Source organism: Mustela lutreola, chromosome 13, assembly GCF_030435805.1.
Source record: "Mustela lutreola isolate mMusLut2 chromosome 13, mMusLut2.pri, whole genome shotgun sequence".
In the NCBI taxonomy this organism is placed as follows: Eukaryota; Metazoa; Chordata; class Mammalia; order Carnivora; family Mustelidae; genus Mustela; species Mustela lutreola.
The window spans coordinates 10,045,613-10,058,857 of record NC_081302.1 but is presented as its reverse complement, the minus strand read 5'-3'; the positions used below and the strand labels follow the sequence as shown (position 1 = coordinate 10,058,857).

General features: G+C 36.5%; 1 protein-coding gene and 1 long non-coding RNA gene across 2 annotated transcripts in view; one reads left to right on the top strand and one right to left on the bottom strand.

Annotated features, from left to right (window-relative positions):
* Positions 1–13,245, bottom strand: part of NALCN (sodium leak channel, non-selective) — a 309,369-nt gene that overhangs the window by 145,134 nt on the left and 150,990 nt on the right. Inside the window, exons 12-13 of the mRNA XM_059144294.1 lie at positions 9,423–9,590; positions 3,668–3,859 (exon numbers count right to left, since the gene is read on the bottom strand). Of these exons, the coding sequence (XP_059000277.1) occupies positions 3,668–3,859; positions 9,423–9,590 (360 nt within the window). The remainder of the gene's footprint in view (positions 1–3,667; positions 3,860–9,422; positions 9,591–13,245) is intronic.
* Positions 1,864–13,245, top strand: part of LOC131813807 (uncharacterized) — a 45,012-nt gene continuing 33,630 nt past the window's right edge. Inside the window, exons 1-2 of the long non-coding RNA XR_009346984.1 lie at positions 1,864–1,990; positions 4,543–4,715. This is a non-coding gene — a long non-coding RNA (uncharacterized LOC131813807). The remainder of the gene's footprint in view (positions 1,991–4,542; positions 4,716–13,245) is intronic.

The window sequence follows — 13,245 nt, the reverse complement described above, 5'->3', positions numbered from 1 at the left end:
ATCTCTCAAGTGTGCATGCAGTTGACTCTCCTGTACCCCATAGCTCTAAGTATGTGTAAGAAAGATCACATGATGAACTCCAAAGTAAAATGGAAACTTGAAGAACCAGCACTTATTTCTATCATCTTTACTTGAGTCTGGACCATCTTGGAGGCTGGCTCCCAAACAACGATGTGCTGTGCGCTCTGGCTAATACCATAATTAACCAACCCACCTCAATACCCAACCACTGGATAATGAAGGAGATATTCTGTAAGAAGGGAAGGGGGTAAGACCCATAGGTGAGTGTCCTAACAGAAATCTAACAATGACAGTCATGTGTTTCTGACCATCTCTTCTGATGATTTCCTATCAGCTAAGTAGCACCAATGGTTGGAGTTTTATGTGACTGGGAATGATAATGACTACTTTTTGTAGCTGCAATGTTTTTTAACATTTCTTGCAAAATTTGATTATTTTTCAGGGATTTAACTCGTAATTATGTTCATGTGCAAGGAAAAATCTACTCCTAGTCATTTCACACATTTAGGCTGTCAACCCTGTCAGCCGCAGAATCACTGATTAGGGGGCCCTGTAGTTGCTGGGCTGCTTTCATTAAGATGGTCAAAGTAATCAGGCAGAAAGACACAATTGAGTAATTGGAGACCTGAAAACGTAATGCTACTTGATTACTATTATAGCTGGAAAATAGAGCAAATCCCAAGGGGCTAACTCAGATAGCTCTGAAGCAGCCTGGTCTTTCATACAGAATCTGAAATACTGGCCTCAAAGATATTACATAGGATATAAGATTTTTTAACAATGTGTTATTATTTATTTATTTATTTGACAGAAAGAGACACAGCGAGAGAGGGAACACAAGCAGGGGGAGTGGGAGAGGGAGAAGCAGACTCCCTCTGAGCAGGGAGCCCGATGTGGGGCTCAATTCCAGAACCCTGAGATCGTGACCTGAGCTGAAGGCAGGTGCATAGTGACTGAGCCACCCAGGCGCCCCTAGAATATAACATTTGAAAAATGCTAAGTCCAGAGTGGGGTTGTTTTTTTATATGATTCAATATGTACAATGCTATGGGTAAAATACTATTTTTACCTAGACTTTAGATGTGAAAAAAATAAAAGCTCCAAGAATAATTTGGCCAGTGTCAAACAGCTGAAAAGTGCTGGAGGAGTGACAAGAAATCAGATCTCTAAGGCAAGAAGTGCACACTATCTGCAATGCCTTCCTACACATGCCACAGCCCCAATACACAGCTTCACTATTGAAAATACCTAAAATATTTCTTTCTCTTTTTGGGGGGAGCTCATTTAATAGCAGAAATCCAATCTGACCCAAAACGTATTTATTGTCCTTATTTCTCTTTCTTTGTCCAAAGGTGGATGTTTTGCTAAAGAAGCACTAGTGTGTTGATGACAGAGTGCTGACTTAAACAATTCCGATCAATAAGGGAGTGATATCACCCTTATAGTAATTGGAATATTATGAACTCCAAAACCATCTGGCTCAAAGAGCTTTGGGGGAAGAGATATAAAATCAGTAACGTGAGATTAGCGGAGATGGTAAAAGATGAAGACTTGAAATTAAGACAAGACTGTGTACATAAAGAATCGAACTAAGGGTGGTTTTCTTTTTAGGATCCCCTGTTTCATAGAACAATGGCTGACCCTTAGTGGACCTTCAAAACTGTGTGTTGAATTAACCTGGTCTCAGAGATAGACTGTGATAATGACAGTCTCAGTGTTTTTCTGAAAGTGGCATTCTGCAATTTTCATTTCTCCCATAAGGGGGCAGACTAAGAGAAGGTGGGCTTAGTGATGTCACTGTCATCTCTGTCTGCATCACACCCCACCCCCTCCCCCTGCACCCTCATCCCAGCAGGAACAGGTGAACTTCCTGCTGAAGAATCTGGCTCCAGGCCAACTGCATCCCCTGTGGCGTGACCACAGGCACCAGGAAGGTGTGCCTGGCGGGCTCATGAAGGAGGAGTTGGAGGTAAAAACTCAGTAGCCCTCCATTCCAGGCCGCCATGCTTTTATGCATGGCCATATTCCTAGCTCAGGTGCTTCTAGTCCGAGGGTGCATCATCCAGGGGCCTCAACTGAGGCATCTTTCTCTATCCTTCCTGCCACATCTGTGCTTTCCCACCTGACGGCTACCCGGTGCTGTTGAGTGCTGTTCAGTGAATGCTGGGAGCCACTGCTTATTTTGGCCTGTTATTTGCACTGTGGCAGTAAGTGACCAAAGACTCACTGTGACTTTAGATTTCACTCGCTGTCCTATATCACCACCCAGACACAGGACAAGTAAACACTTATTTAAGACCAGTCTTTGTGCCAGGGCTCTGGACTCTTGTTTCTGGAAACTTTTGCCACTGTCCTCTGTGGCTCATACATCTTCAACCTCACCCTCTACTGGCTTTCTCAACAGCATTTAAATGCAATCGCACTTTCATCCAACTTAAAATTTCCTTGGTCTTATGTCCTTCTCTCACATTGACCTTTCCCTCTCCTCTAAATTCTGGAACAAGAATGGCTCACCTCAGACCTTTTGCATATGCTGTCCCCAACCTGGGACACCGTGTTGTTCCTCCACGCGGCTACCTACAACTGTTCTTTAGTAACTGCCTCCTTCAAGAAACCTTCTTGGATTTTTCCAGTCCTGGTTACAGCCCTTACCTCTGGGTTCCCAGAACACCTGAGCTTGCTTTTATCATGCTTCATGTTTACTAACAGGACACCCCCTTCAACTGAGAATTTCTTGAAGATAAGGGATATAGTTGTGTTTTTGTCCAAAGATCACCAAAATTGCCTGGTTGTTTAGACTTACTCAACAAATGCTCGGTGATATGTAACAATTTAGCACAAGATTAAACAAACACCCAGGCTTTATTATTCTACAAGCTTGAGTATAGACACCTTTATCCTCAAAGATTATTGAAAAAAAAAATGCATTACATCCTGTTGTAACCCCAAGATCATCCTTCCCATATAATAGGCTTTACTAGTTCAGCTTATGGTGAAAAATATATATATATTTTGTCTTGGTCGTTATATTTTTTCATGTTTCTAAATCCACATGGAGTTAAATTTCAGAATCCTTGATTAGAGTTATATTTTCTATGAGTTCTGTTTATGAATTGATTGATTTTTAACTTCCTTCTTAGCCTAAGTGAATTCTAATGATAATGCAGCAGCGTGAACTGGACAATCTTCTATAGACATTTGAAATCTGAAGAGTTTATGAATTTTATTAAATTGAAAATCAAATCCCCCTTCTAGATTACATTTGTCATAAAAATATATGAATTATAAAACAGATTTTAAAATGGTAACTCTCACAGACACAAAAAACTATTTAAAAATTCTGTTCTATTTTCATCTATAGGTGCTAAGAGCCCTAGCTTTCATCTTGACTAGTTTCAGCATCTCATTCTATCAGACTATTTTCAGAATTTAAAGAACTGATATATAACTTGACAATGCTGAAAAGGTGCTCAGATGCCGGCACCCTGCAGAAGAGACTATTTTAAATTTCAAAACTAAATTACTCCAAGTTATCAAAACTAGGACTGTGTTTCTGAACCACTCTTAAAGGGAAATTATTTTGATGTTAACCATTATTGTAAAAATAAGAAGGAGGAATTAAATTGGCTGCATTTTTCATTCTTACCCTTGGAAACGTTGTAAACCTGTCCAGTTCTTCAACAAAGCAGAACATCTGAAGACTAATTGCTGACATTACGATCAGGAGGCTGGCAGTAAATACAACCAAACTCCCCAGCTTTTTTCCAGGACCGAATATCTTATACACAAAGTCTTCTAGTGCTGGGGAAATCTTAATAAGTCGAACTACCCGAAGAACCTGTTGTGTGAGAGAAAAACATACGTACTTGATCATTTTTTTACACTGAATCTTAAATAAGTTCACACTGAAACCTCATTTTTCACAGGACTTCGTAAAAATCGTACTTTTCCGTTTGAGAAGCTATAGACAAAAAACAACAATATCATAACTGAGATCTCAGTTGAGCTCTTAGAGCCTGAGAGCCAGAACTCGACAGAGCCCAAATGAATGTAGGAAAACTGAGGCTTTTTGACATGCAATGGGGGAATTCAAAGTGCTATTACCTAAAACACGTTGTTGAAATTAAAGTGATTTTTTCCCCTAATGTTCAAATGTAGAAGGAAATGTTTAGCTCAATATCAGCTATATTAACACATAGAATAAAGCTTCCTATGTATTATGTAAGATGTAAAATGTAAGACATTTTTTTAAAAGTCTATTAACAAGGAGTCTTTACTTATGCCTGAGACTGATACCCTAATATACAACCTATCCTTCCTTTAAATAAGAGAACTTTTGGCATTTTAGCCTAGCAAGTGGCTGGCTGGGACTTTAGACCACATTTTCCAGCCCCATTTGTGAGCTGTGGCCAGGGGACTGGGTTCATATTGATGGATTATGAAAGGAAGTAATATTTGCAACTTTTGGCCCATTGAAGTAAATTGGCTTGCCTTGGTTACTCTTTATGCCTTCCTTGGCAGGAAAATAGAAACAAATGGAGTAGTCCCTTTGGACCAGAAATAGAAGGCTTGTATGGAGGCTGACAGATTCAATCCACCTCAACAGCTGGATTCCTGCATGACCATGTGGAGCAGAGCCACTGACTTTCCCTGGACACCACCAACTACTGGAGAGAAATAAACTTCTGTCTTATGTAAGACTTGTATTTTTGATCTTTGTTATATTTGCTTAGCTTGTCATCTAAGCACACATACGCATGCTCAGGTGTTTTGCAAGTATATAAATGCAACCCCCCCATAGCTGCTTATTAATTAATAAAGTTGTTTGCTCACTCACTTTAACAAATATTAGTTATTATGTGCCAGACATTGTGTCAGACAAATAAGGTGCAATGCCTATAATTGCAAAGACAGTATAATACAAAGGCATAGCTTAATTTTTTTTGTTTGTTTTTACAAAGCATAGCTCTTAAGGGCATATTTATAAGATTAAAAGTATAAATTAGTGTATAATCCAAAATTGAAGTGTAAAGCATGGAAAAACAGAATTTCTTCCTTAAGTCTAAGATGTCAACATTTTTTTAGTGTGCCTCTGAGAAGAAAAAGTGCTTTAATTAAACTGTGGCATGCCACTGATTATAAGGCAAATCAAAGACTTAGAGATAGGAAACAGGAAAAGGAAAACTGTGATCTGGGCATAGATAAAATATGGTCAGTACAAATATAATAATATAACATTGTCTAAGACGATTTGGTAAGAGCTGTAGATGCCTGTGAAGTCTTCTTGGAAGAAGAAAAATGAATAGTCTATTTTCAATATAGTAAAGAACAGGAAGTACTTTAAAACCTAGATTTTAATTTTTACACATATATATGTTTGTAATCTTCCAACATTCCTAGTTTCCTACAGTTTCTGATTTTCCTTTGGCAAATTATTCCTGCTCCACACTTGGTCCATGAGGTCCAGAAGGGACTCCATGATGCCCACAATCTGGGCTTGAAGGGAATATTTACAACAACCTGAGTCATCCTTGGAACTTTTGTTAGATCTGTAACACATGGCATTTTTTATCCCCAATTGGCATTACTGTGAGCACCACGGAAGCCTTGAGCTTTGGGGAGCCATCTTTGATACTATATGGGGAAAGCCTGCTTAATAATACTGACACAGAAGAAAGGTGAGTAAATATACAGAGTCCCTATGATACCATTTTAGCTTCTGCACCATGCTGTACCTGAAGCCACATTACTCCCTTAGGACTTGGATTAACAGGAAATATTGATGATGAATTTTATCATTCTTATTGTCTACAGAATACAAATATAGCCACGTGGATAGGAAACTAAAGGACAAACATTTAAAGAAGTTGGAAAATGTATATATCCTGGTTAATTTTAATTCCTTCACACAATACTGAAAAAAACAGAAAATTTCCGTGAAAAATCGTATTGTTCCAAGTAAGCATTGTGCTATATACATGGTTAAGCTACCAGTCTTCCTGTTAGAATTTACCTATGTTTCCAAATCAGAACCTATGATACTCAGGCCATCTTTCCAAATGACAAGTGAATAGCTTTATCATAAGTGCTATTAAAATACTAACATTCACATAATATCCAGAATAACAATATGGAAGGATTTCACATTCTTACAGATTTTTTATTCTCAGACATAAATGATTCAGTATCTAATTGTTAACAGCTGAGTCCAGGCAAGTTTACAGGAACAATTTAACTGGCTTTATAGCTCAGCTTTTAATACGGCTTGTATTAAGATCATATTTAAAAGATTGTCAAAGTAATTTTGAGTCCTATCCCAAATCCTAATAAAACAGCATCTGCACATCTGTGCAACTTTGATAAATTAATATTTCATAGCTGGAAGCAGAACTTAACATGACTTCAACATGGCCGATTTGATCGCCATTTTCAAAGGTGTAAGCCGCATCCCTGGAAAGGCAAAATCCTTATCAATGACTCTAGTTATGCCTTTTCATTTATTTGGGGATAAATATGCTTTTCACTGTGTTTATCCAATAAAGCCTTTAGATTTTGCGTTCCTACAGATATGGAATAAAGTGAACCATACTCTGAAAGACAAGCACCATAGAACATTTTGTGGTTACTTCCAAAGCCCATTTTCCTGGTCATATTTCTAAGTCTGTATTTTCAAGATCTCTCTGTTAATTACAAGTGAGATGCTTTAAAAATTGCATGGCTAGGGGCGCCTGGGTGGCTCAGTGGGTTAAGCCGCTGCCTTCGGCTCAGGTCATGATCTCAGGGTCCTGGGATCAAGTCCCGCATCGGGCTCTCTGCTCAGCAGGGAGCCTGCTTCCCTCTCTCTCTGCCTGCCTCTCCATCTACTTGTGATTTCTCTCTGTCAAATAAATAAATAAAATTTTTAAAAAATTGCATGGCTAGGAATTTAGACTATAAAATTAAACTTCTTAGCAATGAGTTTCTGCCACTTGCTAGTTATGTGGTCTTGGGCAACTTTGGGATCTCAGTTTCATGTGTGCTCTCTGTCTCACAGGACGGTGGTGAGTAACAAACAGCACAAGGCACTCAGCACGGTGCCTGGCACATAGTAAATGCACAATAAATGCTCACCAAGGTCATCAGGATTACCTGGGTATGTCAGAACCTTAGCATTTTGTGAAACTATTTCTTCCTACTGGACAATAGCGTGCTATACTCATTTCAGTCCAACCACACTGGCCTTTATTCTCTTCTTTAAACACATCAAACATGTTTTCACTTGAGGAAGGTGCCATGAGGCTTTCTTGGCTTATCCCTTCACTTCGTTTAGTCTCTGCTCAAAAGCGACTTCTCCAGAGAGGGCTGCCAGGAGCAACTTACCTAAAATAGGCTCCACCCCCACCCCGTCCCCAGCCCTTATCCTTTTTGCCTTTGTTTCTCCTTTATAATATTTCCAGCACTTTCTTATGTGTACTTGTTTGTGAACTCTCTGCCCTCTAGAATGTAAGCTTCCTGAGGTGGGGCTTTTCCCTGCTTGTTCACTTCTGTCCTCCAAATCTGGAACTGTGCCTGGAACATTGTAGGTGCTCAGTAAATATCAACTTGAATAAATAGAGAATAACACCAATAACTGCTCTCAGAGATAACTGACACTATAAAGGGAGTCATTTTGTACTAGACTGTTGACTTCACTTAAATATAAAAATGTGAAAATCACTAAAGGAAGACATGCTGCCAACACAATGAGGAAAGGCCCAGTCAGATAAAAAGTCCAAGGACCCACAAGGGAGACCAGAGTGAGCCCATGAAGAGCTAATCTGCTCAGGACAGTGGGCTCTTATATGTGAATTTGCAAAATTCCTTGTGACACTAGAACTTCTCCAGAGATCTATATTTTAACCATATAATAAGTGAGGTAGTATCTAATAATTTCATTAGAAAAATATAAACATGGTCATGTATAGAGAGATACAAATGAAAATCCCTTAACCATGAACATAAATTAAATGATTTTAGATTATAATTCAGGATCAAAGACAACACTGAAGTTGCAAACTTCATTGACAGAATATTATTCAACTATGTCTCTATCTATATAAAATGATTAGAACCATGCATACTAATTTTAGATATTTTGTGGAAAATAGACAAGTAGGAAAAAACTAGAGATAAATGAATCATGTCTCTAAGTAATCATAAATTCATGATAGTCATTACTATATTGTTAAATATGCATGTGACTTCCTAAGCTATTCCTCAAATGTTTACCATTTTAAAAGTTCCCATTTTTTCTCACAATTTCAAAATAAATATATTTGCATTAAAATTTTAATATATTTCTAACTTTTCACTAAAAAGTTATCTGTGAGAAACTAGAGGAATTTTAATACCCTGAATGTGTATGTATCCTTGTTGAAATAGGGATCCGGAGGGAGAAAACCATGAGAGACTCTTAATCTCACAAAACAAACTGAGCATTACTAGGGGTGGGGAGGGAGAGGGTGGTTGGGTTATGGACATTGGGGAAGGTATGTGCTATGGTGAGTGCGGTGAAGTGTATAAACCTGGTGATTCACAGACCTGTACCCCTAGGGCTAATAATACATTATATGTTAATAAAAAATTTTTAAAAAATTAAAAATAGGTACCATATTTTTCTTAATTTGGTTGACTTAATAAGTTTGTAAAAGATATCTTGTTGTTTTGATTAACAGGTATGTTTCCTATAATCATCTACACTAATTATCAAATGCAAGTAATAAATGATCTTGTTGATTTTGTAAAGCTAGACAGCAGCACCCAAAAGCAAAATGCGTTTATCTCTTGTCCTGGTCCCTTCCCTTATGATAACCAAGCCTAAGGATATAACCCGACAAATGACAAGGGATTTATCTCCAAAGATGCTAATATACTGAAGGCTTGACCCACGATATCCTCTGTGATTTCAGTATGTTTGGCAGTGATTACTAGAGGCCCAGCTTTTCACCCATGTTTGTAGGATATTTGTTACCATTTTTGTGAATTATGTTTTCATGTCCTTTCCTGAGGTACCAGAAGTATAGAGATTCAAGTTGTAATTTGGCAGCTGAAATTAAAATTTCTCTGAAAAAAACAGCTTTGGAATTGCCAATAAATAAAATTAGTGAAGTTGGAATGCACTTTTTTTCATCTAAGGAGAAAATTTCATCTAAAATATCTCCCTTTATTATTGTGCATTTTTAGAAGTTTGAAATACAATGATAATTTATGAATGCACGATTTTTGGTATTGAAGATGTCACTGGGTTTACCTGAAGTTTGTGTTTATTCTATAATAATTATATATAACCATTTAACACAATTCTGTATAGTTGTTATAATGTGACTGGTATTTTCTCTGGAAAGAAAAAAATTCTACAGACAAGCAGACATTCCCCATATTACCTGAAAGTATGTGAACTGAGAATGATAAAGATCTGGATATACATGGAGAGTAGTTCCAATTACGAGTAGTAGTTCAAATTTGTGGAGAGATGAGCTAATATATCCAGTAAATCCCAAACACCATATCTTCAGAAGTGCTTCCAAATCAAAAAGTACTGTAAAAGCCACCTGGAGGACCAAAGAGACAGTGAAATTGGAACCTAAAATTATAATTTATTTCAAAATATTTTATACATGTGCTAGTGTTTGAATTTCAGCAGCTATTACATAAAATGAAAAGCCCACAAGGATCTAGAGTGACGTGTTAAAAAAAATGGTTTTGAAAAACACCAACAGACCATAGCAGACCAAATACAACTTGAGCAATCCATGAAATGTGTTAACTTGTTACATGTTTGTAAGTGTTATTTTTTATTACCCACTATTTGATATTTATTTAAAAACTATTTAATTGAATATTGTATATGCAGAAAGGCTGCATTTTTCCATAAGTTATATTTTCTAAAGACAGTTTCTATAATGCACATGGTATGTTGTAAAATTATTTACATATTACTAAGCATCTGTAAACTAAAATAAAAAAGGGTAGATCTCATTATGGGACCACATAAATGAGCAAAGAAATATGGATTATATATCAAGCAATTTACGTATGTGTGTATATATACACACACGCATAAATTAATATATTAATATGATTTATGTCTGCATTATTAAGAAAATTAACAATGATTATTAATATGTTAATAAATGAGTACTACAACCTTTTAATATATCGCATTAATTCTATGAACTTGCTATTACAAATATCAATGTTATAAAATACACTTATAAACACAGCATGTTATTTTTCCTTTACTTGTCCCATGGGTAAGAATACTCATTTTATAAAGAAGTTTGCAACTGGAATTAAAGTGTGAAATGTAAAATGAACTTCTAATTAAAGAGCACAAAAATGAGTGCTAGAATTAGTCAAACATATCCCTTTGAGAAGATACCAGATGATTTAATGGAAAATAGGAACAGAGGAGTGCTTCCCTCTTTTTTTCTAGGCCAACATAGACTCGCAGAAGGGATTTTTTTCCCCACTCATATTACATAATAAAGTCCATATTTGAAAAACCTACAGGTAACATTCTATTCAATGGTGAAAAACTGAGAACTTTCTTCTAAGATGAGTAACAAGACAGTGATGTCTGTTTTCTTTTACTCAACATAGTACTGGAAGTCTGAGCCACAGCAATCAGGCAAGCAAAAGAAATCAAAAGCATACAGACTGGTAAGGACTAAGTAATAATAACTAGAACAAACAATCTTAAAGTTTATATGGAACCACAAAAGACCCTGAATAGTCAAAGCAATCTTGAAAAACTGGAAGAAACTGGGAGGTATCACAACCCCAGATTTCAAGATATTCAATAAAGCTGTAGTAATCAAAACAGTATGATATTGGCACAAAAACAAACACATAGATCAATAGAGAGCCCAGAAGTAAATCCATGATTATATAGTTAATAAATCTATGACAAAAGATTAAATATGCAATGTAAAAAGATAGTCTCTTTTCAACAACCCCACTGGTGTTGGGAAAATTGGACAGTTCCCACATCAGGTGCAATATTTACAATTTTTATATCTTCTTATTGAATTGTTCCCTTTATGATTCTATTGTGTCCTTCTTTGTCTCTTGTTACTTTTTGTTTTAAAGTCTATTTTGTCCAATCTAAGGATTGCTATCCCAGCTTCCTTTTCACCGCCATTTGCGTGATAAATGCTTTTCTATCCCTTTACTTTTGATGTATCTGTAGTGAGTCTCTTATAGGCAGCATAGAAATGGGTCTTGCTTTTTAATCTATTCCGTCATGCTATGTCTTTTGATTGGAGCATTTAGTCCATTTACTTTCAAAGTAATTATTGATAGAAATGTATTTATTGCCATTTTGTTACTTGTTTTATGGTTGTTTTTGTAGCTCTTCTCTGTTCCTTTCTTTTCTTGCTCTTTTCTCTCAGAGTTTGCTGGCTTTTTAAAATGATATATTTGGAGTCCTCTTTATTTTTTGCATATCTATTCCTGGCTTTTAATTTTTGGTTACCAATCGGTTTGCATCTAACATCTTAGGAATATATTACATTGATGGTTCATTAAGGTTGAACCCATTCTTTTTTTTTTTTTTAATTTAAGTTCAATTAGCCAGCATAGAGTATACCATTTTGATGCAGTGTTCAATGATTTTTTAGTTATGTATAACACTCAGTGCTCATCAAATCACATGCCCTCCTTAACACCCACCACCCAGTTACTCCACTCCTTTCTGTAACCCTCAGTTTGTCTCCTGGAGTCAAGAATCTCTCATGGTTTTTCTCCCTCTCTGATTTCTTCCCGTTCAGTTTTCCCTCCCTTCCTCTTGAACACATTCTTTACTCCTCTCCCCTCCGTATTTTTAGGTATATGTGTCAAATTTTACATCCTTTTATTTTATGAATCTCTTGACCAATTTTTATAGATACTTAAATTTACTGCTTTTGTGTTTCTTGCTCCTCTTGCTCTTATTTATGGTCTTATTTTCCACTCAAAGCCTCCCTTTTAACACTTCCGGTAGAGCTGGTTTAATGGTCATGAATTCCTTTAGCTTTTGTTTGTCTCAGAAAATCTTTATCTCTCCTTCTATTCTGAATGATAGCCTTTATTGGATAGAGTATTCTTGGCTGCAGGTTTTTTCTTTCAGCACTTTAAAAATATTATGACACTTTCTTCTGGCCTGAAAAATTTCTGCTGAAAAATCATCTGATAACCTTATAGGGTTTCCCCTTGATGTAACAGATTTCTTTTCTCTTGCTGATTTTAAAATTCTCTGTCACTACTTATTGCTATTTTAATTACCATGTACCTTGTTGTGGACCTCCTTGGTTGATTTTGTGGAGAGCTCTCTGTGTCTCCCAAATCTGGATTTCTGTTTCTTTCTCCAAATTTGAGACGTTCTCAGCTACTTTTTCTTCAAATAAATTTTCTGTCCCCATTTCTCTTTCTTCTACTGCAATCCAATTTCTAATTAATCTAATTTCTATTTAATCTAATTTCTATCTAATGCAAATACTATTATAATTAATGATGTCGCTGAATTTCCTTTTTTCATTTTTTAAAAATTTTACAAGATTTTATTTATTTTTTTGACAGAGAGAGATCACAAATAGGCAGAGAGGCAGGCAGAGGGGGAGGGGGAAGTAGGCTCCCTGCCGAGCAGAGAGCCCGATGTAGGGTTCAATCCCAGGACCCTGAGTTCATGACCTGAGCCAAAGACACAGAGGCTTAACCCACTGAGTCACCCAGGCGCCCCATCTTCATTTATTATTATTATTATTCTGTCTCTCTCTCCTGTTCAGCTTGATTGCTTTACATTACTCTTTTTCAAATTGCTGATTCATTCTTCTGCTTCTTCTAGTCTATTTTTTCTATTTGGTTTATTTTAAATTTTAGTTTTTGAGTTCTTCATTTCTGATTGGCTCTTTGTCACATTTTCTTTCTCTTTATTAAGGACCTCAGTGACATTCTCCACTCTTTTCTCAAGTTCAGTAAGTATCTGTATGACCATTACTTTAAATTCTCTATTAGGGATATTACTTATCTTCATTTCATTTAATTATTTTGCTGTAATTTTGTCCTGTTCTTTCATTTGGGACATATTCCTCTGTATCCTCATTTTGCCTAATTCTCTGTATCTGCTTCTGTCTTAGGAAAGTTAGCTATATCTCCTGCTCTTAAAAGTAGTGACCTTATAAAGAAGAGTTTCTGTAGTGCCCTGCAGTGCAATGTTCCTGCTCACCA